Source organism: Hippichthys cyanospilos, chromosome 3 (genome assembly GCF_059441005.1).
Source record: "Hippichthys cyanospilos isolate Australia breed blue-spotted pipefish chromosome 3, RoL_Hcya_1.0, whole genome shotgun sequence".
Taxonomy (NCBI): Eukaryota; Metazoa; Chordata; class Actinopteri; order Syngnathiformes; family Syngnathidae; genus Hippichthys; species Hippichthys cyanospilos.
The window spans coordinates 30,213,920-30,238,827 of NC_142371.1; the positions used below are offsets into that span (position 1 = coordinate 30,213,920).

Here is a 24,908-nt window from a genome sequence, read left to right on the forward strand (position 1 = left end):
AAACGTAAATGTAATACTAGAAACAATAACAACAACCAATAATAAAAAAATAACCAATGAAACTCCGACAGCGCTCGTAATAATCATGTTTCCTCAACAAAATTCCGTGCGTCTGGGCAGAGACACATGCCGCCTGCAGGCTGTGGCCATGCGCCAGTGTCACCAGCGGCGTCTCTGGCATGAAAAGTTGTAAGGGGCACCGGAGTGGGCACAAGCAGCAAAACCTACACTATAAATTTGATTTCAACTCAAGAACGCCATCCTTTTGTATCTATTTATAAATAATTAATAAAAGCTTTAAAAGATTTCAAATGAAAGTATCATTCACCAGAGCTGTTCATTTCTTTAATAGAAAGGATGCACGTTGATCTTTCATCTTTGCAAACTTGTCAAAAACCCATTTGTCAAAGTCCAATAAGCTATGACTGAAGTCATTTTCAATGGACGGTATGCATTAGTGCATTTGATCTCTGCTGGCCCATTGTGCTTTTTGTAAATGTATTGATCCTTATTAGTGTTGAAATAAGGATTTGTCACTCTTTGAGTAAAATGATAGAGAAAAATATTGTCTAATTAATTCATTAACAAGACTAATATTTAATATTGTTTTGTGCACGTTTTCTTGTGCGCTGATTAGGTGCAAGTTGTGCACAATTGCACACGCCTGCTGTTTAGCGGCAAGGCCCTAAACTCCATGCGTGTCTTGTGATGCTAATTAAGTGTACACACCGTGGTTAAATATGCCACTAAAGTAAAATTTGTGGGTCTAAACTACCTCATCTATGTAGGTCTTTTGCATTATTTTCTTTGTTGAACCACAATGTAGAAACAATATCTGGTTTTCGTTCAGACTTTTGTTATTTTACTCTGTCAAATTCAAGTTATTCTAGGGACTACTGAAGGTTGCCTTGGTATCAACAATCACAAAATTTCAGTCCCGTAACCAAGAACTATATTGTGTTTCATATTTTTTTGTAGGGTTCTAAATTACCCAGAAGTGCGAGGAAAAAAGAGCAACACATTCCAAAGCCTGTAAATTATTTTAATCAACGTTAATATTCACAAGGACGCAACAAACTCAACGACAGTAAGAAAGCAACACAGTGATCCAAAACTACTAAATCAAACTGTATGATGTGCAAAATATCTCTTTAAGGATTTATGTGAGATTTGCATTTCTACTCCTTTTTTATCATTACAGAAATGTTAAAGATTTAATGTCATACCAAACGCATACATTAAGACAGTACGTTTTATAAACAAATTGTACACGTGACAGGTTTGTGGACGTTATTTCGAATGTTTCAAGCAGTGTACTGAAACAAACTGTTTGCATGTGCAAAAAAAAAAAGAAAATGTCACAGTGTCCATATTTTGTGTATGTATTACACACACACTTGTAGGCTTCGAGGGACATATAATATATACAGTATAGTGCACGTCATGCAGTCAAACACACAACTCACTCAGGAGTTCACTGTTATTTTCTCTGTCACAGCCAGCTGCAGCAAACGTGTGCACCTGTGATCAAAACATCTTTTTGGCCAAAAAAAAGAAATAAAAATAAATTAAATTGGCATCAGGCCAGTGAAATTATTTACAACACGAACTGCGTTATTTGCTTGATTAGCCTTAAAAAGGCATTCCGCAAAACAAACAAACAAAAAAGACTGCAACAGTTCTATTGGCCGTCACGTGACACTTGTGCTTCGATGCCAGACGGCTTATTCTTACTCTGAAGTCTTCAAGCTGGAGCGATCCCAACCGGATCCTATGTTTACCTTCCTCCGCCTTTTGCAGCGCATGCATTGAAAAGTAGCGGTTGTCAGGCTATTTACAAAACAACATTTGTCACTCTTGAAGATGTTTTTGTGCTGTCAAGGTAAGCGTCCAGAAGCAACGCAAGAGCACCAAAAACAAACAAACAGAGAAACAAACACTCCCACTTCATTCCACTTTGCATTCAAGTCAATTAAGGTTGAAAGCCCTGACTACACAGCGTTTTCTGAAGGATACAGATGAGTGCCAACAAATGGCATCACAAAGCATCTTGAACTCAAGAGTTAGAAGGACAACAGGACAAAAAGTGGCATGCAACACAAAAGCTTTGTATTCAAGCTCGAAACGCAAGGAAACGAAATCACATGACTTCATATCCTATACACAAAAAGACAAGAGCTTCCCAGCAAGTTAAAGGGAAACAGGAATATCATTTGTTCCATTCACAGTACGTGAACGCTTGTTGCTAACAGTGCTGAAGCCTTTGCTGATTAAAAGCTAGAGTGCGCCACCCAATCCGCAAAGCTTAGTCACCAGGCGAAGTGGGGATTGTTCAGTACGGGTAAGCTACATTAGTGTGATTTCTGTGTGCTGAGATGCTCAGCTTAAACCTGTATTGTCCTGTAAAAAGATACTTGCATAATAGTAGTACGTTAGCACAAACAGATTGAAGCAATTAGAAAAAAAATCTTAGCAACTAACGAAATTAACTTTGGGTCTAGGACTACATTAGACTGCAGGTACAGTACGGCGATAAGTGTCATTGTTGTCATGATTAAGTGTGGTCCCTGGGAGACGAGCTACTACAAGAAATAGCGCAAAGAGATGATCATAAATGATTACGAAGCATCTACTCAGTGTTCGGCTCACACTTGCTGTTCCGAAGGTCATGCCACTTCTTCTCTGGTTTTAATTGCTTAGTTCACACTCTTAATTGACTGAACACCGAGCAACACTTTGAATGAATGGATACTGTATGAAAACATATTTTTGTAAGAAGGAAGCTCTTGGTGAATGTTTGGTTAAGTAGGTGACATCAGAAAGAGTATAAAAATCTTGTGGTGATGCATTAGCAGGTTACTGTTAGCTGTAAACATTTTCATTTGTAGTCATGGTGTGCATCTTATAAACGCAAATCATTCCTCATATTGCCCATTCAGTCATTTTCCAATGAAAATCATGGGTTAATATTTGAGTTCAATATAACGGGGTTATATTAAAATAACTTCTTTGTCGGCTTCCTCTTCAGGATTGGAAGCTTTTTTGCCTGTTTTGTCCTTGTCTGGATTTGGAGACGGCCTACTGCTTTTGAAGGCGCCCTGGTCATCAGAGTTGCTGCGCTGATGGCAGGAGCGCTGAGTGGGCTCGGACACGGACGCTTTTCTCCCTGAAAGAAGGTAGAGACGGATAATGAGGCAGGCAATCAGAAGTGTAAATTAAAATTGAGAAAGTCAGTGGTAATTAGGCCACTTTCTGTTTCATGGAGGATGACATATACATATACATATATATATATATATACATATATATATATATATATATATATATATATATATATACATATATATATATATATACATATATATATATATATATATATATATATATAATTTCAATAATATATAATATATAATTTCAAATTTAATGTAAGCTTGTTTTGATGGAGGAAATGCATTTAAATAAATTAAACTTAAAACTGTAAAAGTGTTAGTTATAATACAAGTAATTCATGTACGTATGATTTTAAAAATCACATGCTCCTGGCAGACTCCTCAACATGGTTGCAATAATGGGGAACACATATTTTTTTTAAACAGGTGCTGTTATTATAATAAGAATGGGTAATAATAAATGAGTACATATAGTACTTTAGAATCTGAAGTAATCATTATTAACCCTGAAGTAATGGATTACGTTAGTAATGACAGTGACTGCTCATATACGAAGCCACACCGCCCTTCCTCGATACAAAATGTAATAGCAACAGCAGCCAGAAGCGGCTCCAAAAAAGAAAGATCGAGCCAAACAAAGCACAAATGAATGAACTGTTGAAGGATAAACTAAATCAGTTCTAAATCATCATTATTTCGGGTGTGGGACCATGCGGCCCGGTACCAGTTGATCCACAGACCAGCGGTTGGGGACCTCTGCTTTCAGTAATGCTGGTACATTACACTTTAGCTTTCACCTCAACTCACAAAAAAAAAAAAAAAAAGGTAGGGGAGCGATAAATCAAGATAATAGTGGAAAAAAGATGGCATGTATCACTATTATTTTGTTATCATTCCTCTGATGTTATTAATGCCCTACTGTATATCATGTTCCTGTTATAAGTTTGCTTAAACACATGTTCATTACTAGGGAAGACACGGCAGACATATGCTAAGGTCATGTGAGTGATGGTACACACGGATGCCACTCACCTTCCTGAGTGGGTTTAGTAGCAGAACCTCCCAGCTGGAGAGTGCTGAGGCCCTCTTTGTCTTTCTCCGGTAACACCTTCTTCAGCGATGGGAGGGATGTCACTTTTGGAGACAGCCCCCCGCCATTGGGGGTGTCTGAGCTCTCATCTATTTTACGGAGAAGATAAGATGAAAGCAATACACGGGGATACTGTACTTCTATCAGGTGATACCAGGCAAAGAAGCTTGGAAAGTACCTATGCTCCGATTGCTGGCCGTCCTTGGCTTCTGAGGAAGGGAGGGCCGCGAGGATAAGGAGGGCTTTGTTCCCCCGGGCATTGCCGGTTTAGGACTCACCGGGCCTCCAGGAGAGCCCGAGGATGACGGAGCCCGAGCACGAGGAGCAGGTTCAGGTTTTGGTTCAACACGAAGTAAGCCCTTTTCTGGAGAACCTGTAAAAGGAATGATGGTCACAGTGACGAAATTATGTAAAACTCAATGTAGCTTAGCTATTAAACACACATTTTTTTTACACAAAGTATAGCCTTTGCACAATGTGTTGAAATCTGCCTGTATATAGACGATCAAACCAAAGAAACATATTTTAGATTAGAAATATTTCACAGCACAAAAGCAAAGAAAAATGACACAAAAGTTTAAAAAATTAGGTAACCTCTGACATATGAATAACATTTCATTGTTCTGCCTCCCATTATACTGTGCACTGCTAGAATAGTCTAATAAACAAGTGTAAATAAGTCATTTTTGACCAATTAAGCAACACCGGATAGATACGAACACGTCTTACAGCACAAAAATGTACCACGTGGTTTACCGCTGTGTCATATAACCCGTACTCTAAACAACACTCAATAAGCATTGGGGAAACAAACTGTTGAAGCTTTGAAAGTTGAGTTATTATGGCAGCATAAGTTGCTCCTATACCAGTACATACATTTCTGTAGTAATTATGGCTCAGCAGACCTATTTTTTTCAATTCAAAAATATTTGAGAAAAAAAAAAAAACAAACAAATCCAACGTTCATTTTTTTTTTTTAACATCAAACATTAAACATCTCATCTCTTATAAATATTTGTACTCTGATTTGAATAAATGTTAGCAACAACGTCCACACTTATTGGAACTGGAGTTTGCATATTGAAAAAGTGTTAATAATAAGTGCACAGTGAAAACCAAGAGAGGAGGTACTTATGTAATCTACACAAAACATGTTTTTCATAAAAACTGAGTATGCCAACATAGTAACAGAAAGGAAGTAAGCATGTTAAATCACCTGTGGCATTATTTTCAGGTCTGTCAGGGCTGGAGGACTGGAAAACAACAACAAAAAGTCAATTTTATTTTTTGAACATTGCTGGTCTTTGCTTTATACTTGATTCTGTCATAGAAGAGCACGTGCAATGCAAAACTCCAAAAGTTAAATTAGATTAGGTATCCAAAGGAAACGGGTGCAGAGTACTTCTTCATGGCAATAAAGTTAGTGTTTACAATGGAGTTCCTATAATGGCAACTCAGCAAAAATTTGCAACTTAGTTGGAACATGCCATAGTCTTACTTCCAATAGTAACGTCATAGTGAGTGCATTTCTTAATGCACCTAGCATGCATTAATGTGTCACTCCACAAGAAGGCGCAAATTCCCCACAAAAACAGCAAAGATTTACATGCCAAGCGGGTCATAGAAAGCTATTTCCAACAGCATTTTCGTTGGGACATGTTACATCCCAGAAACTGCAATTGCTTGATGTGGATATGGTTATGCAGTGGACCATCTGTAACTGCAGATCAACAACAAAAAACTAGACTTCTATATTATTGGTATTTTTGTTTGAAGGGAGTCATTTTTCGCATAGGCCCATGGCTTTATGGACTTTACGGTAAATGCAGCAAAACACACCCTCCTTCGGGTGTCAGTAGCTATAACAGACACCCGACCTCCGGAGAAATGCCACTCCTATGTAATATCATTTAATGATAACTACACTCAGAATTAGATTTAAAACATACTGTTGGTCTTGAAGAACAAAATTATTTTTTGAAATTTATCATACAGGTAACTTAATTTATTCATTTGTAATAAAACGGTCTAAATCTTATATATTGTCACTTTATATAACACCAACTTACTTTATGCGCCCTCCTTTCCTGCTTGGCCTTCATTTCGGCCAAGAGCCCACCACCCATCATCTGCATGCCCGGGTACCGCCGGCCTCCTTGGGGACTCCCTCGGCCATCCGAGCCCTCCCACGGCTCGTCGATGGAGTCGGGCGTCCTAAGCTCCTCGGAGCGCTCCGAGCCGCTGCTGTAGTCGGCAGGCTGTGAACGAGTGGACGAATCCCTGCAAGGGTGACCATGAAAAAGTGGAAAAATGTGAACTCCATTGCTGTAGATAACCAGAAAGCATCATAATATTAGGGTTTGCTCAATTGCATCATAAGTTGCTCACAAATTAGCCATTTCCAAATAATAGTCAACTTAAATATCATATAAGTGTTAACTTTTAACTGACACTATTTCACAAGGAATTAAAGACTACTTCCTACTAGGTGCTACGTATACATGCAATGAGTTCATTGTTACCTGGATTTTGGCTCAGGCGTTGGACTCTTTACTGTCGACTTCGGAGAGGAGGGTTCCTCAGCAATGCTAGAAACTGACACTAAAGAGTTCGAAGATGTAGCTGAGGATGAAGGGGTACCGTGATTTTTCTCTAATTTTTCCTGCTTGTCTGATTTATCTGATTTGGTAGAGCGCTTGATCAGGTTAAGGAAGCCTCCTTTGCTCTTCTTCTTCTCTCCATCGTGAGATTCGGAGCTCTTCATGGAACGTCTGAAGAGAGAACAGTCCAACATTTGAGCAGAAATCCAAATGTGACAGAGTAGAATATCAGTGTGTCTTACTTTGAATCCATCTTGGTGACTTTTTTAGAGAAGAATTCATCCACACCCTCATCCACCCTTCCCATGAGGCCATTTTGCTCCCCATCCTGAGGCGGAGCGCTGCTCATTTGCTTTGAAAGCAAAAGCAAACAAAACGTTGTCATCCCAAAAATCATATTAACTGTGTGTAAACAAGTTCCACTCACTGGTACTTTGCTGGATTGCATTTTCTTGTTTCTGCGGGGCCTTAGTTTCGTGAAGTGCTGCAGCTTCTTCTCTTCCTCGGACGGAAGCTCCAACATTCCTCCCGGCAGACGTTGCTCCACTTTTGGTAAGGGCTGAGACGAAACAGGAGGAGTGTGTGACTGCGGCGGCGTGTCCTCCACATGCACTGGTATGTCCTCCAGCGCCTTGTCCAAGTCAAACTCCATTTCTATTCATAGGATTGGGGAAAGGGGACTAGCAATGAAGACACACTGGCAACATCATTGATAGACACAAAGACAAAAATGTTTAAACTGTCAGAGAGGTATAGGCCAATGTGCAACATACAAATATAAAATATACAACAGACTAGATACTTGTGGTGTGTTGAAAAGCTACTTTGCTTTTCTTTTTGTTGATTCGATGTCAGATTAATAATTCAATTTATCATTCCTAAAAATGGCCAGAGTTGAAATTAAACACACTAATGTGTGCATCTTACCAAAGGCACGAGAGACAGGTCTCAGCATTCGACTATGGATGCTTTTCCTCTTGGTCTTTGGAGTCATCTATTAGAGAGGCACATACACATAATTGTTAAAAAAAAAAAAAACGTGTTTATAAACTTTTGTAAAATGTGACTGAATTCCTTTTTTTTAATATTACAGATCAAACAGATAGAAAGGAGGACTATCAAGCACTAGAAAAGAAAAGTCATTCAAACATTTTACTGATATATTCTATACAGATATCAATATGATACATACATCAATACCATACATCTATCAGTATGTTATAACAAACATTCCCCAAAACAAAACAATTCCAATTTTTTTTTTTCAGGAAACTTAAAAAACAAAAGTCTTGGGTCACCCATCAATCAATCAATTTTCTTGCTGGTGCCTATCCCAGCTGTCTTTGGGCAGCACGCAGGGTACACATTACTTGCTAATCAATAAATCTGATGGACAACCCAATATCGAATTTATTGTCATGTAGGGCATGTGTTGTAGTAATTTAATAGCATAAAAACGTCACAGCATAAAATAGTGATGCACACATTAGCTGTTATCACTTAAAGTGTCCCACCTACACTGGATGCCCATTGCACATTATTGATACCCATTGCACAGAAAAAAATTCCAGTTGTACATGCACCTTTCAATGAAAATGGCAATTTAAAAAAGTATTCATTGTGATGAATACTAACGTAATTAGAATTTCGTAAAATTAACAGCAATTTGACAGTCATATTGTTTTCGTTCATGCGGATGTACTGTCAAAGGCAGATCATTTCCCCAGAAACTGGACCACAAAAGTAAACAGTTACATAGCTTCACATACAAACTGATATGTTTTATGTGGCAGAGGGATACACTCCTAAAACACTAATGGATCAACACAATGCTTGAGTGGTACACAAAGGAATACATCCAGTTTCAGATGTAGATAAATCGTCTGTAGATGAAAGTTCATAACAACCATAAACATTTCTTGATACTACAGATCTTTGTTACAGGTGACCAATGAGCAGGCAGGTTCAGTGAGGGTAGACAAGGCCCATCCACAATTACTTACACTGGTGCAGCACATTATCTCCATGGAGCAAAGGTGCAGGAAGAGGATGCACAGAGGAAAATTGAAGAAAAAGACAATAAAGCCTAAAAAAGCAAATTGAGGACAATAGCAATGATTGCAATGAGCTTAAAGAAGATGCTTTTAAAACAGAAGAAAGGTAGTAGAGATGACAGTGGAGAAGAAGCCAAGACAAGATATGAAGGAAGGGAAAAAGAGAACAATGAGAAGTAAATGCCACCGGATGATGGCTGTAGTTCTTATTCTCCTGTCAATCACACGAGTATCTGCTACACACGCAAAATACAAGTGACTTGAGCAATTCCCTTACCATGCATGATTCCAGTTCATCCAGTCGCTCGCCCTCCAAGATCTCAGTGGAAACCCTTTTAGGAGTTCTCTCCTCTGAAACATCCATGTCTACAGACTCTTGCCGCACCAAAGGCCGCCCTCTCCGCACTAGATGGTCTGCCTGAGAGAGGGCATGGAGAAAAGTTCAAGCATGAGTTGGAAAACAATAGCGGAATCGGTGGTGATCTTTTGTTAAGTTACAAGTAATCACAAAAGTGATTGATTTACGCACCAAAATGTGCTGTGAAGTTGAAAGAGCCTCTAAGATCTCATCAACGATGCGATCAGACAGAAAGGAAGCAAGACTCAGTTTCACCTCACTGACAGACAAAAACAACAAAGGGTTCAAGGTCTGATCTCTTCTTGTATGTCAACATGACATTACTCACTTAGTAAAGACACTCGCCTGATCTTATTAATGATGTCAACACCAGACTGATCCAAAAGCGTCCTGGTGACAAAACTCTTGGGGATGACCATTTTGGCTGAGCTGGCCTTAACCAGGTCTGAGCGCAGATGACTCATTTTCATCACATGAGGACACAGAGACTCAGCTGTGTCCATCATAGATTCCAACAGGCTCTGGAAAGATTGAATTGAAAACAATACATATATATATTTTTTTCTAAGTACACAATATGTTTCTAATACAGTATTTTATCCCACAGTGACCTAGTGGTTCGTATGTCTGCCCCATACTTCTGCTGCTTAGGGGTCAAATTTGTCCATGGGGACTTAAGCAAGTTTGCCCTATACTAGTGTGGGTTTTCTTCCGTATTACATTTCAAAAGTATGCATGTAATGTTAGGCGAAGACTCTAAATGGTCCTTTGGGACAACATGAATGGCTGTTTGTCTACACAGTATTCGCTCAGCGATTGGCTGGCGACCATTCCAGGTTGTACACTGCCATGCTCTAAACGAGGGCAAGTGCTATCAAAAATTGCTGTATTTTTTTTCTGTCAAACTCAAAATGGGGGTCAAAATATGCATACACATCTAGCAGTATGTTACAGTACATGATCCGCAAAATTGATAATTTACCTTTTAATGGGCATTCTTTTTCATATAGAAACTGTATCTTATGTTATGTCAGTACCATTGATTTTCTTCTGAAATATACAAAACAGCCCCTTCAACAGCAGTGAGACTTTAGATCGCCAAATGATTTTTAAATGTATATGTTGCCAGGGCAAAATATGAAGTTAATAAGTCATGATATATACCTGCAACTGACAATCCATGACTGAAGTCACCTCGCCAGCCATAGACTCCAATTTCTCCTGAATGGGGCCTACTGAAGCATTGTGCACTTCCTCTCTCGAGGCAGAGCCCAGGTGGTAGAGGTTAGGGAGGAGCTGTGAAGAAACGCCAAGTAAGAAACAATTATACATTAAACCAGAACTGTAACAATACCTTTCTTTGGTTATTTCTATTAAAAAATATATATATATTTGAAATGCCTCACAGATGGGCTTGGGAATGCATTGGAAACATCACTTCATACACTGTGCAATCAAACATCAAACATGTCTTGTTCCTCACTGTTTTAGAGTTCCTTGCATCTTTGATGAGGCTTTCAGCAGACCTGACATCTTCAAGGATGGCGTCAGTCTCAGAGTTTCTCAGAGAGTTCAGGTGGTCCTGCACCTTCACACAAATCCGGTCCATCATCTAGATAAAGAGAAGTCAGCACCTTAAAGATCAACGATGGGTGCAATTTAGCTGTAAAATGACAACAAAAATGAGACACTGCGACCAATTTTACAGTCTGCGCTGGTGAAAAATTTAGCCAAGTCACCTGGCATGAATACATACAAGGACTTACACAAGAAGAAGCAACAACATCATGTCAGATGCCAATGGTGTGCTGTGATGGCCAACTTCAAAATATGTGGACGACAATGGAACAGCCATTGGAGGCTTTTACTTTGAAGTTGGCCTTCGCAGCTCTAGTGGTGGTGGAGCAGCTACCTTGATCGTTTTTATGACTTTGTTTTATTGCCATTACATCACGCGACCAGCATTGACAAACCACCATTAAAAAAATGCAGATGGAAACTATGAAACTGCTCAACAACGCTGTGAGTATATGATATGGGCAAGTCTCCACCACTAGTGCTAGACACTAACTATGTATGTGGTGTGTATGGTGCATGGTGCAAAAGGGCTGCACAATTAAGTCCAAAATAATATTCACAATTATTTTGGTCAATATTGAAATCATCATTAATTCATCATGTTTAGCCAAACATGTCTATTTATTGGCCTTTTTTTAACAAGCAGTATACAAAAAAGGCTTCAAGGCTTGATACTTACGAATAATAATAATAAATAGTTCAAGTAAATAATAATTAAAACAGACGGTACACAGGGTAACACAGGTAACATACTTGATAAGTGCAAACCAATGAAAAAAAGGAAGCCTATTGAACGAGGCACATTTTTTACTTTTAAGCAAATTTTAATCAATTAACAGTCAAAATGTCATTTTTGGTCATTTCAAACTGAATTTTTAAAACTTTTTGCCAATCACATTTTTCAAAATGAGTCTGAATTGACAACTAACACTTTATATATTAGGAATCAGATGAGAAACTCAATGCCATTTCACACTGGTAAATAATATATTGCGGTGAGAAATGCAGAAGCTTTTGTCATGAAAACAGGTGGGAGAATGACAAAGTGTTTGATTTGACATGTAGTGTAGCCAGCTTTTTCAATGTTAATATCACCAAGGATCGGCTTAATTAATCATGGCAGCTAATATCATAATCCCGATTAATATTCAATTAATTGTGCAGCCCTAATTCGAATGCAGTCAGACATTTCAAAATCAGCTGGAAACTACACTTACATCTTCCATTATAGTGGTGCTATTTCACCGGTGCGGCCAATCCAAAAGATAGTACATAGCCCTGCTGTTATATTTATATCACTTACAATTAGATGAAAATGATCTCTGTCTACAAACCTGCTGCGTCGTCGTAGTAACGATGCCCTGTTGCAGACGATAGGCCTGCTCTTGTTGATATTTCCTGGTTTCATGGTTTCTGTAGAGATAGTTTTCAATCTGGGGGAGGGGGGGGGGCACAGGAAATCAAACGCGATGCATGTAATGTGAGTGATACAGTATTTAACAATATTTGTCAGTGCAGTCTCTGTACGTCTACACTGCTTCTTGTTTTCAAGTTGACTCACATAGAAACACACACGAAACAGAATGTGACTGATGGAACTAATGAAGCTTGTTACAATACCTTGAGCAAGGCATCCTCTGTCTTCTCTGGACTAGCCTTCAGAGCCTGAGAGGCATCAATGATAGGGATAGGCATGAAACGAATAGTGAAGTTCCTATTGGACACACAGCCAAAAGAGAAAATTGAAAAGACACAAGCAAAGTGGGGAAATTGGACATGCAGTAGCTTTCAAATTCAAGATTCGACAGTTCTCGGATCAAATAATTTGCTTCCATTGCAAATGCAAAAGGATTTCCTGCATGGTTGCTTTGTAATCACGTGTCAAACAACAAAAACATCTGCCATGTCCAATACTGAGAAACGGTCCAGTGACGTCAGAAAACAAGTCACATTAAATGAGTAATGTCGGGATATGTTTGGAAAGCCATTTTGTTGCTCAAGTCCGAAGACGGCGTTCCTTTTGTTGTTGTTTTTTCAAATCCTCAAAATAAAAGTGACAACAAAAACCGGATTTCTTCACTATAGTACTGTAATTTAGTGTACTGTAGTGCTATGAAACATAATACAGTAATATTATATTTTTATTATATCTATTATAAGGAGTCCCTGGTATAGTCCATCCATCTTTAAAAAAAAGTTAAATAAAAAAGTATGTCAGAGTTATCAATAATGAGAGACTGGAGAAAAGTCAAACACGATCTTTTGCAAAAGAGGGAGAGAGCACCAGGGTCTTCCAGTGTTCTGGGGCTCTCCTGCTCGTTTTATTACAAAGATTACAAAGAAGGCGGTTACAAGTTTCAAAATAATACCATATAAGGAATTGTTTATGTCTGTAATGTGAGTGCGTGTGTATATGAGAGTGAGTGAGTTAAGAGGTGTGCAAGCAATGTGTTTTTATATGATAACATACAGTATATATAGATATATACAATTATTCCATCAAAGTAAATCAATTATTGAAAGGTCTAAATCGGGGGTGTTCAAACTCGGTCCTCAAGGGCCGTTGTCCTGCATGTTTTCCAGGTTTCTTTCCCCGAAATACCTGATTCAAATTAACAGGCTTCTGCTGAGCTTGCGGATGAGCTGATCCTTTGAATCAGGTGTGTCTGGGAAAGAAACCTGGAAAACAGGTAGAATACCAGCCCTTGAGCAGGTTTGGACACCCCTGCTCTAAATGAATCCATTTATGTAAACCGGTGACTGGATCCATAAAGTTATGGTTCAACTTGCCCCCCCCCAAAAAAAACAAACAACAACAAACAAACAAACAAAAAAACTTGTTTTATTAATTCGTGACACTTCTTCCCCATAATTTTATCAAATGAGTGTCAGGTGTGACAGTCAGTTCAATAGTTCAACAGTTCAATTTGTATTTGTATTATATACCGTATACACATAAAATATATATACAAGTTTGATCCTAGGTATTGCCCCTATTAGTTTAATTGGTTTTGAAATGCCTATTTGTATGTCATTTAACAATGCTAAATATATTTGCTGAATATTTAAAACAAATGTTATGTCAAGTAAGTAATGTCAAGATGCTTTTTATGGTGCCCTCCTCCCAAAAAAAGGATGACAGTAGAATATTTGAAACTAATATAAAGTCAAGCGTTGTGAACGCATTATATGCCTTTGACCAACAGCAAGGAGGAAATTGAATTGGACAAAATATACACAAACACATTGTTATTTCATTACTTCAAAAATGAAATCGTGTGACTGCAGCTAGGGAGATGTACCTTTGGGAGACTGTGATAAGCCGAGAGGAAGGCTGATGAGCGCTAAAGAAATACTGGATGTGCCCCAAATGAAAATTTTGAAGGTGGTGCAGACGAGCCCCATCAGTCAATAAATACATAAATAAAGAAAGAAAAAAAACCCTAGGAAACTCATCTCTATTCTTAAAGAACTACTACTCATTTACTTACTGATATGGAATACATATACAGCAAATTACACAAGCAGAAGTTCATAGATAGTAAATATTTCTATAAAAAAGCTTTAGGCTATTTAATGTTACTCCCAAACAACATAAACACAAAACCAAGAAATGTAAGCATTGTGTATTGAACCAAATCATGCTAAATTTGAACAAACTAGAATTGCGATTGGTCTAATCAATCTTTGCGGAGTGATGGCCCATAGCCCAAATCTCTGAATAAGACTGCCCTTGTAACGTCCATTACAAAAGAAACAATAATACAAAAAAGCAGGGAGTTATCACAACATCTAAGAGGTAATACACCAATAAACCTGCTATTTTAAAATCAACATAATTCATAGTCATTATAACAATCCACTTAATTTGAAATAAAGCTATCACATAACAGAATGCAGAAAAATAAAAGCACTCTGGCCACTTTTGAAATGCAGCGTTCTGTATGTTAGTCAACACTGATATAATGGAACAAGCAGAATCATGCACCCAAATGCACATTGAAACATACTTCTCCAGAGCTGTTGATACATCCTGTAGACCCTGAGGGCCAGTATTGTTTTTGTCCCAGATGACCGTCCTGTAATGACAAGTGCCAAGTGTTACACAATTAGACATTGACAATACAGTATATGCCTATTTTCCAACCTATGGGCACCTGAGTTTCGAGTTGATCTGCAGCGCCTTTGCCAGCATCTTGGCACCCATGTCCCCCATGGCATTGCCGCTGATGTCGAGCCTGGTGAGTGACGTGTTGCTGCCGAGCGCATTCAAGATTATAGTCAGATCGCTCTTCAGTCGAGAGTCGGCCAGAGACAATGAGGTGAGGGGCTGGGGATGAAAGTAAAGTAGCTTATTATATTTTTTGGGGCCATCCCTGCATTTCTTACGGGTTAGTAAACTGAGGTATGGATTAGTGCAGTTTTTTTTTTTTTCATCTCCTGTCACCAAAGGGGCTCTGTAATTTCTTGCTGTCAAAGCATTCTCATATTATAAATCTTACACTATGAGGGAAGCTTGTGTGCTTGTCAAAACTAATTTCTTAATCGTATTGTAGAGGTTTAACAGGTTGAAAACAGTTGTTTAACACAATAACACCAGAGGTGGAAAATTATTATTTCATGCCTACTTCAAAGAGGTGCAGGTGGGATTATTTACAACCAGTGTTTGCAGACTGCAGACATTATGCATGCAAATATAACCAGCAACAAGTCAGATTAGTCTCCCCTTGTTGTAAATGATGGCATTTTATGGTGCGTTTGTCCAAAGTGTTTCACAATCTTGCCTCTCAGTCATGCACAGATGGCTGCAGGGCAGCCAAGCAAGGTGGCCTGTATGACTCAGTGCTGCATGCTGGGTAACAACAAAGCACTGAGTGTGACCCACTTAATTTTGAATGAAAAATCAATGCGCTTTACACCCTGGATTGAACTCTTTGCGAAATGTAATATGTAACAAACAGTGACATTAGTGAGGATAAGCGACTACAGAAAATGGATGGATAGTATGTAACAAAGGTAGTGTGACAAGCATACTCGGATAATTCTAGAGAAATTTGGCCTGCAATCACAACATCAGTATTCATTGACAAAATGCAGTTATTAGGCTCATTATATCCCTTTGGATAAAGAGAAATTGGCTTCCAAATTCCCTTATTAACAACTGAAGTGAAGAAAACATTACCGCGGTTATCAAACCCACCCAGTTTAATTATGCTGCGAAAATAAGAAAATGTATGAGAAAATAATTTATTGCAAAATTATAGAGCAATTTACCATTCCTTCGTAAGATGTATTGTTTTGGAATAGCAGCTTCATCCTGGGATGGATAATTTTATCTGTTAATGTATGAGAAAAAAAAAATTCTGTGTTTTTATTCTGTGTTTTTTCTTAATTTGATGTTTAGGCTATTTTTTTCTGATGCACACTTTTGAAAATGCTGTTCCTTATGGACAGATTGCATAGCTTTTTGTAAAAAAATAAGTAAAAATTATCAGTGTTTAGATGTTTTTGTTCATATTAATCATAAAGATCAACATCATCATTACATGGCAACAAGAATTCGTCAATGTAAAAAACCCTTTTATTAAAGGAAGTCCTATAATCAATGACTTATAATGCTTGTTTGCATATCAACAATTTCCCTGTAATCTGTGCCTCTCGTTTGACCAAGAACAAATCTTTGTTGTCCTCTTGCTTCATCACATCTGCCACTTCCTCTCTACCTACATATCGTACGTGAATACTGCATTTAACCCATTGCCTTCAATCAATCTTCATTTCTCTTACATCAATTTTTTTCACCCTTCTGTGTAAACCCTCCCACTTAGATCACCGGATTACTCTCGTCAGTCTCCTGCATCTAATGACACAGCCACAGGCAAGCAATTTTCCACTCACCACTTCACTCAAAGAAAGGCGGGCAACCATTATGGAGCGAGAGAGTGCAGGTGCAATGTATAGAGCAAGAGTAAGGAAGTGAGACATGATAATGTATTAATATATCAATGTTCAACTAAGACAGGGGACTTTTGTTTCAACAACAATCAAGACATAAGTACAGCGGTAGCAACATTACACACATGAGATTCTGATGCAGCCAAAATCACGTGAGGGAGGCCTTCTTAACTGTCATCATGATCGGGTTTTCGAACCCAGACAAATAAGGAAATGAAAAACTCACCGACTCTTCCTCCTGGATCATATGAACCAGACTGTCCAACACTGGGGCAAGGTTTCTGAATCAGAGAGACAGCAAGAGCAGAGGATGTGATCTCAGTACATATTTGAAAACCAATCTTACTCATATTTTACAAGACCAACAACATCTTGCTGGTCCGATCGTACTTTATGACAGTAGTAGGTTTTTCATTTGTCAAGTCGTATAAAACCCAGGCGTGTCGTCTTACTTGGACTTGATATTGTTGAAGTTCTTGCCCAGAGACAAGTGTCTTATTGATCTGTTTTTTGCCAACCATATCAGTAGCGTCGACAGGTCAGAATCCAGGCCTGCAAATTCCCCCCAAAAAGGGCAGAAAACTGTAATGCTAAGCGAACACAGAGAGAAAACTCAATATAGAAGGCTGTGGCTCACCATTGTCAGAGATATCCAGGCTGGAAATGTTTGGAATCTCAGCAATGCACCCTTCAAGTATCTGGGACCCTCCAGAACGCAACTGTTGGAACAAGAGCACAAAGTAAGATAATTACAAAACACACATAATTGCACATGCTCATCACTGTGAAACCACTGAACATGTGACTCGACAGTTGCTGAAAAGAGACTCGCAGATGTTCAACCAATGGGACTCAAAAATAGACACAAAGTGCTTCTTGTCAAGATGCATTAAGGCAAACTCTCATGGTGAACATGCAACTACACAGTAAAATGCCAAAAAAAGGGAAAAAAGGCTGACTTAAAAACATTGATACCATGACTTATGTGTGATGATGGTAATGGCAAAGTGTATTCATTGTACCCAGCCACAAATACTGCCTTTAATTTAGTATATATATGAGTAAAATATAGTTAATCTATTCTATATAATCACAAGTATTAGCTTCACTTTTTCCTTCAATGCATTTTATTGCCATAGCAGCACACATTTCACGATATGGCACCAAATACAATAATCGAGGTCCCAGTTCAGTCCAGCTAAATTGTGAAAGCAAAATAGACCAATAAAAAACAAAGCAATAAATGATAAGGACGACGCTTATTCGTGGTTTGCAAATGTGCAAAGATAGTTAGGTGTGGATGCAGCATGAATAATGAAGCACAGCTCAGACTTTTTTATGATATTTACAAGGTACTAAAACAAAAACAAACTAGTCTTTGTAGACGAAAAAAGGAACTAAACTACGGTGGCCAAATTGAGGAGGTGCTGCTTATCTTGTTGTTTTGAATTTGTTTTGCAGTAAGTTTGCGTTCATTTCATTATTGTAATATCATCTTTATTTATGTATTTTTTTTTTCTTGTGTGGCCTGTGTGCGTTTTTTTGTTTCCAACAGTTTTTTGTTTGTTTATTTGCCTCATCCCTGTGTAGAATTCTGCTGGATGCAGTGTGTTTAATCCCATTGACCACTGTACTAATCCACTTTGGAATAAAGCTGTCAAATAGAAAAATGTGGACAAAAATCGAGTCCACTGAAACACGTTTCTGTATGCATTGAATATTGTAATGCAGTTCCACTGTAGCAACCCAAACAAAATCTATACCACATTTAATGGGCACATAATTAATTCTAAGCATTAAAACTTTTCAAAGGAAGGATTCTTGATCATTTTTGTAGTACATGTCTAAGTGTACTGATTATTGTGGCCTGTGAGTGTATTTAAGAGCCATCATCATAAGAATGAAGTGGATAATGAATGAAAACCTACTTAGTTCATTGCTGTAATGAACCACATGAGTTACACACAAAACGGTGGAGAAATAATTTCAGACAGAAGAAGGTGAGCATTATTTAAGAACAATAAACCAATGCCAGATGCGCAAATAAAAATGAAAAACAATGAGAAGTTAATTAGTATGTTGGAGCCTATTGGTACTTACACAATGGCCAAGCTTACAGAGGCATTAAGGGGAGAGAACAGCGTATCAGAAAGAAGCCAAGAATTAGGAACAACAACACGCACGGATGCTTAATGACTATATAGGTACACAAAACACTGACACACACACACTTCCTGTGGACTGTCTGCCTATTCAGAGCCCTGCATTCAGCAAAGAGCTCATTAGGGTATCAAATAATGGCAGAAATGCCTCATTTAATCCTCACAGCTTCAGTAAAAGAAGATTTATACTGGTATCTGAAATTGAATTTCCTGAGTGGTTTCTTTTATGTATTATCTTAGGTGATTCAACTTAATCTACAGAGAGCTTTTTATTTTTTCTAGAACCGCACTGAGATTTGGGGGAAAAAAAGTGAATATGATGTCAAAATTAGAGTAGGAAAAGGAATACCCCCCACCAGCTACAACTACCACCCTCTAACCCGCCTGCTGTCTGCTAAGTATTTCATTAAAAAGCCTCGGAATAATACCCATTGGCATGCCACCAGTCTGTCAAATGGTTTTGGAGTAGCTGCTAAAAAGCTGATTGCAGTAAAGGAGGATCAGTTTCAAATGATTAGAAGCTACACGCCCTAAAATTAAGCTGAAAATGGCACTTGAACAAAGCTTTAAAGACCATCAGCTAAAAAGTGTCGTTATTATCAGTGGGCTTCATGTAAAATGATAGCCAAACTATTTAACACAGAGATTTTACCCCTGGTGGAAGAGTGGTTAGCATGTCTGCCTCACAGTTCAGAATCCTGAGTTCAATTCTAGCTCGATCCAGCACTTCTGTGTGGTTTGCATGTTATCCCCATGCCCATGTGGGTTCTCTCTGGGTTCTCTAGCTCCCTCCCACACTTCAAAAACATGCATGGAAGGTGTATTGGACACTCTACATTGTCCTTAGGTGCGATTAGGTGGGTGAATGGTTGTTCATCCCTGTGTCCCATGTGCAATTGGCTGGCAGCCAGTTCAGGGTGTCACAAGGCCTTACAATTAAAATTGTATTACATAATTCACCAGGAATGGTTGTTTTCCGACCGGACCGGACCGGTTTCAAAGGACAAATTGGAGTTACGGTGTGTTCGCTCTTGAAAAGTCTTTTGCTTTGTTAGCAGCTCCAGTTTATTTTAATGTCATGAAAACACTTGATTTTGGCTTTTTCAATCACTCTGCTGCTTGACTCCCATTACTGACTGCCACAATGTTAGCTATTTTATTGTTGTTGCGTCATGACGCTCAGCTTTAGAGGGAAGTCATGATGGCAGAGAGGCAGCCAGATGGTGAGAGGTGGCTACAGTGAACAAGCCATTTCATTTCCTGTTTAGAAATCCAGCTACCAAAAACAACTCATATTTCATAAAAAATTGAATTTCCAGTGCATCAACGGTAAGTTTACTCATTTTTATGCATACACATAACTGTGAAAAGCTTAAAATACCATATTATGGGCCCTTGCATGTTACATTTGCCGGTCAACAGACCAATATCTCTCACATGCTATTCCATTTTTATTTTTTCTGTCTGCCCTTTCATCCAAAGCTGATGTAATTAGCATACAATATGCATGGAGTTGAAAATTATAACAACAAAATTTAAAAACTGTTTTAACTATAATTGTAATGAATTGATTGCAATTAGTCTGTTGATCTGGCACCCCTAGTATAAAGCATAATGTTAAACGCTCTCAGATTGTATCCGTGTGATGAGGGCAAGTCTCACCTCACAGCAGCTGAGGTCGAGAGATACATCCTTCACATTGGGGTTACTAGCTAGGCCAAGCAGAAGAGCTCTGGAATAGTCAATTGGATGGAAACAAAAATTAAATATGTAGAAATGGATGGACCAAAACGACTTTGTTGTTGTTGTGTTTGACTCACTTAAGGACATCTGGCGCCAGCTTGGTTCCTGATACGTTAATGGAGCTGAGAGACATCGCACTGCTGAAGAAGTGCTTAAACGATGGTGGCACCTCCTTGCCTTTCCTACGGAAAAGGAAACAAATGTAAAATGACACCAGCTTTTGCCATAGCACACAGACTTTCCATTTCCTTCACTCAGAACTCGGGTGTGCATCACTCACAAAAAAAAATGGGATTTGATATGTATTCCTAGATATTAGATATATGGGGTGCGATACGATCCAAGAGTAGTTAGGTTACATTTACAATTCAATTCGATATGTTGCAGCTCTAATTGAGACAGTATGATGCAATGAGTTTGTTGTTGTCATTTTACATACCGGTAGATATCAATGAACTTGCCTGACTAAATGTGGGATTTCTATTGAAGATATGTTTCTCTCCAATAACAGATGATTCAATATGTATCTTAATATTTTATAAAGTGAAACTATCTGTTAGGGAATTCTCTCTTTTTATTTATTTTTCTCTCTAGTCATGACCATAATTCCCTCTGTAGTCATCGGTCCCGGGCCCCTCACAACATAGGCTCCATTTGTACCCTTAATGATGATCTCAAGTCCCGTGAGACTGAGTTGAATTAGATAACAGTCTATTGAAAACACCTCCCCTAACCCAGCTGTGACACACACAAGCGGTGCAAACAAGCCAAAAGGTTTGTCATGACACTCAGTCACCAGCAGGTGTCACACTAAAAATATAATGAATGGAGGGGATGCAAAAAGTTGCCTTTTTTCTTTAATAAACAATGAGCACAGCATGGAAACAAGTTTGTTGAACAATGTAAGACACAACAGTTGGGTCTCACCTGTGAGGAAAGACACTTTTTGAAATGTTGAGGACTGAAAGATGCTGGGCCGAGCCTCGTAAAAGAGCAGAGCAAACCTGGAAAATGTCATAAAACCATTATATCAAGAAATTATATGCATTTCCTTTATCTATTCTTTTGTGTGTTTTGTGCTACACTACAACAGAAGCATCTTTATACTAAATGTTTCAGCCATAACATACGGTTCCTGTGAAGTGTTCGAACTTCTAATTTTATTGCATGACTTATAAAGACAATAATACAGTTTGCAAATCCATGACTAAAAATAATGAACAAAACCAGGTGTCTTGGCTGGTCTACTATAGCAGGTGATCTGCAGACCCATATTTCCAAAGACCATATCCTCCATAGTCTGTGAACCATCCATGTGACTTTGAAGCTGTCTTTTTGCTTTTGTACAGAAGTCCTTTTATTGTTTGTTGTTTATGTGGTTGGGTCACTATCCTCTTTCAAAGACTGACAGCTGGCTACATCACAGACCAATCAATATTGATGTATTTGGATCTCAGACTCACAGCAATACGTTGTCAGAATAAGATCGTCATGCTTCCTAATTACAATTAAATGTAGATCTTTTTTTTTTTAAACACAACTCTCACATTATCCATCCATCTATTCATTTTCTATTGCTGCTTATGCTCACTAGGGTCGCTTGCGTGCTGGTGCCTATGCCAGCTATTTTCAGTTGCTAGCCATTAATTCTATTTAAATGTATCAGTAATCAATTTAACCAACTGAAATTACTACATTTTAGGAGACACCATATCAAAAATTGTATTAGGTTGAAAAAACATTAATCATCATCATAGTCATGTATCACTAATAGGGCTTGGAAAAAAGTTGTCTGCGTTACGTAAGTTGAATTTAAAAATAAGTAGACTAAAAATACTGTCGTCGCCTTGAAACTCTGCTGTGCTCACCAATAATGTTGTATTTGTGCTATTTATCTTCGGCACCTACTCACCTGGTCTAATGAACAGTCTGTGTTGGAGAGATCCAAGGTTGTCAGTCGGTTGGGCTGACTCAAAAAATTGTAAAAATGCTACAAAGAAACAGAGTTACTTTAATGAATGAAATTTAGTTATTCAGCCTCAAGACTTTTATAGCTGTGTTTTTTTCCCCCGGCCTGTCTGTAATACAGCTCAAGATGTAATTTCTTGCTTTTTTTCTCAGAAGATGAATCAAATCAGCCTCGCCTTGTGTTTGGACCACAGATGACTACAGCGGCTTAGTCAGACAACTGAATTTACTGCCGAGCAACAAATACAATCTATAACTGGAGTTAAAAAAAAAATAAGTTTTTGTTGTTATTGTACAGTAATAACATAATGCATTACAATAGAAAAAAAGGCATGTCTTAAATGTCATGCAAACAGGCCTTAAAGCAATATGTGCATCTTTGTGGGCACCTGCATGTCGTCTCCTCTGAGGATGTTCCCTGAGAGGTCCAGATGGACAAGGCTGCTGGGGATGGACGGGTTGGCACTCAGTGACTGACAAAGGCTGTTCACCCCTGAAATGTGTGAAACCACAAACACACACACAAAAACACACACAACCAAGTGGAAGCTCTGTCAGCATTTTTCAAATCTCTACTTGTGTTTTTTATAGCATATGGAAGGAAATAAATTGTAAGACTGAGAGAATAGTACAGGCAGTGAGAAAAGACCATAAATGAAAAAGTGAAAGTCGATCCACTTGTCATGTTTGACATTCCTTTCAGTCAAGATAAGAAATCAGTGTGAGACAATGACCTCTAGACAACCTAACGCAATCTGCAACAATCCTGCCAGTTACATTGGGATTGAACACTGCGATGATGGTCTTTACATAATTGACGTTTGGGGTGCATGACATTGACGTATGATGCGTAGAATTGCTGAGCCATGTCAAATTTATCGTATGACTCACAGTCATTGTTATAGAGGCTTGCATCAGTTTTCGGTCTGTGGACTGCATTGACGGGTGGATCCAGTCTGAACATTTTGGTAAAATAGATTGTTTAATAACTTTCAATCCATTTGCCGAATATAATCTGCTATGTAACAAACCTGAGCCCGAATTACGTTTGGAAAAAAAAAAATCAGATGCTGTTTCCATGTTCAAATTCAAACTAACTTTATATTGATGCTTTTCCTGCACACTAAATTAAATGAACATACAAATATTTGCCGAATATAATCTGCTATGTAACAAACCTGAGCCCGAATTAGGTTTGGAAAAAAAAATCAGATGCTGTTTCCATGTTCAAATTCAAACTAACTTTATATTGATGCTTTTCCTGCACACTAAATTAAATGAACATACAAATAAATTGCCACTAAATACAGTATATTTTGTGTTTCCTAATAGCGGGAACAGCAAAGGCAGTAGGCTAGTAAAGAAATTGAAAAAGACATACTGAAATAAAATAGAATGATGAAAGCTAGCGAACAGAAATCCATGAACACAATGAGGAAGGAAGTTGACTAACACCTGCACATCTAATCATCATCAATTGAATGAAAAATAATAATCAACTTGTATGGTGCATTTGAATTTTGCCATCTAGCCATGAGGGAAGTGATAGTGCACCATTGAAGTAACTGTGTTAATATAGGCTTAGGGCTTTTCTTGTTTTTTTTTCTTTCCTTTTTTAATTTTACAATCAAACCTTTAAGATAGAGAGATATATGTTAAGCATTTCATCTAGATCTGAAAAATGTATGTCTAAAAATTCCCCCGAATATAAACATTTCTAAGACCAGTAGGGAGTCCTTTGTATAGTTCTGAGTATTAGGCCATTTGGGAATTGGGATTATAGATTGAGCCTTAAAGTACAATAGCGAAGCAAGGATGGGTTGAAGCAATGGTGCACTGTGGAAAATGATAGCTCTTTATTGATTGCCCCAGGCCAATGCTGTTTACAGAGCATCCCTCAAGACAGCGTTGAGTGTTGCTGCGGTTACTTTGATGGTAAACCAAGACGAAATTTGACCTACAATCTATTATTGACGACACTTCTATTTAAAAAAAAAGAAATCTGAAAACATGTCTGGATGTTTAGCATGGAATTGCAAACATGCAAAAAAACTACAAGCGGCTTTTTTGTTTCCTGTTATCACCCACTCAAACAGAATGTTAAGTTCTTTTGTTTGTAACAGGTTCTAAATGTTGTAATTATATAAAGCACATGGAATTACCTTGTGTATGGAAGGCACTAAACAAATAAAGCTGCCTTGCTTTGTCATTAGCGTACTTATTCAGTGTT

General features: G+C 38.2%; 1 protein-coding gene across 3 annotated transcripts in view; it reads right to left on the minus strand.

Annotated features, from left to right (window-relative positions):
• Nucleotides 1-1,026: 1,026 nt before the first annotated feature.
• LOC148426799 (F-actin-uncapping protein LRRC16A-like) overlaps nucleotides 1,027-24,908 on the minus strand; it is a 51,747-nt gene continuing 27,865 nt past the window's right edge. Inside the window, exons 13-39 of one of the 3 annotated variants that reach the window (XM_088410795.1) lie at nucleotides 23,068-23,171; nucleotides 22,623-22,700; nucleotides 21,638-21,714; nucleotides 20,788-20,892; nucleotides 20,630-20,699; nucleotides 17,443-17,524; nucleotides 17,258-17,357; nucleotides 17,032-17,086; nucleotides 15,008-15,180; nucleotides 14,861-14,929; nucleotides 12,471-12,564; nucleotides 12,185-12,283; nucleotides 10,756-10,884; nucleotides 10,437-10,568; nucleotides 9,618-9,793; nucleotides 9,444-9,531; nucleotides 9,192-9,332; nucleotides 8,864-8,881; nucleotides 7,788-7,854; nucleotides 7,288-7,514; nucleotides 7,103-7,212; nucleotides 6,783-7,031; nucleotides 6,330-6,540; nucleotides 5,477-5,513; nucleotides 4,439-4,633; nucleotides 4,203-4,349; nucleotides 1,027-3,166 (exon numbers count right to left, since the gene is read on the minus strand). In XM_088410795.1, the coding sequence (XP_088266921.1) occupies nucleotides 2,991-3,166; nucleotides 4,203-4,349; nucleotides 4,439-4,633; nucleotides 5,477-5,513; nucleotides 6,330-6,540; nucleotides 6,783-7,031; nucleotides 7,103-7,212; nucleotides 7,288-7,514; nucleotides 7,788-7,854; nucleotides 8,864-8,881; nucleotides 9,192-9,332; nucleotides 9,444-9,531; nucleotides 9,618-9,793; nucleotides 10,437-10,568; nucleotides 10,756-10,884; nucleotides 12,185-12,283; nucleotides 12,471-12,564; nucleotides 14,861-14,929; nucleotides 15,008-15,180; nucleotides 17,032-17,086; nucleotides 17,258-17,357; nucleotides 17,443-17,524; nucleotides 20,630-20,699; nucleotides 20,788-20,892; nucleotides 21,638-21,714; nucleotides 22,623-22,700; nucleotides 23,068-23,171 (3,209 nt within the window). In that variant the 3' untranslated portion in view covers nucleotides 1,027-2,990. Of the gene's footprint in view, nucleotides 3,167-4,202; nucleotides 4,350-4,438; nucleotides 4,634-5,476; nucleotides 5,514-6,329; nucleotides 6,541-6,782; nucleotides 7,032-7,102; nucleotides 7,515-7,787; nucleotides 7,855-8,863; nucleotides 8,882-9,191; nucleotides 9,333-9,443; nucleotides 9,532-9,617; nucleotides 9,794-10,436; nucleotides 10,569-10,755; nucleotides 10,885-12,184; nucleotides 12,284-12,470; nucleotides 12,565-14,860; nucleotides 14,930-15,007; nucleotides 15,181-17,031; nucleotides 17,087-17,257; nucleotides 17,358-17,442; nucleotides 17,525-20,629; nucleotides 20,700-20,787; nucleotides 20,893-21,637; nucleotides 21,715-22,622; nucleotides 22,701-23,067; nucleotides 23,172-24,908 lie in introns of all 3 variants that reach the window. The other 2 variants (XM_088410796.1, XM_088410794.1) reach the window with 2 other exon arrangements.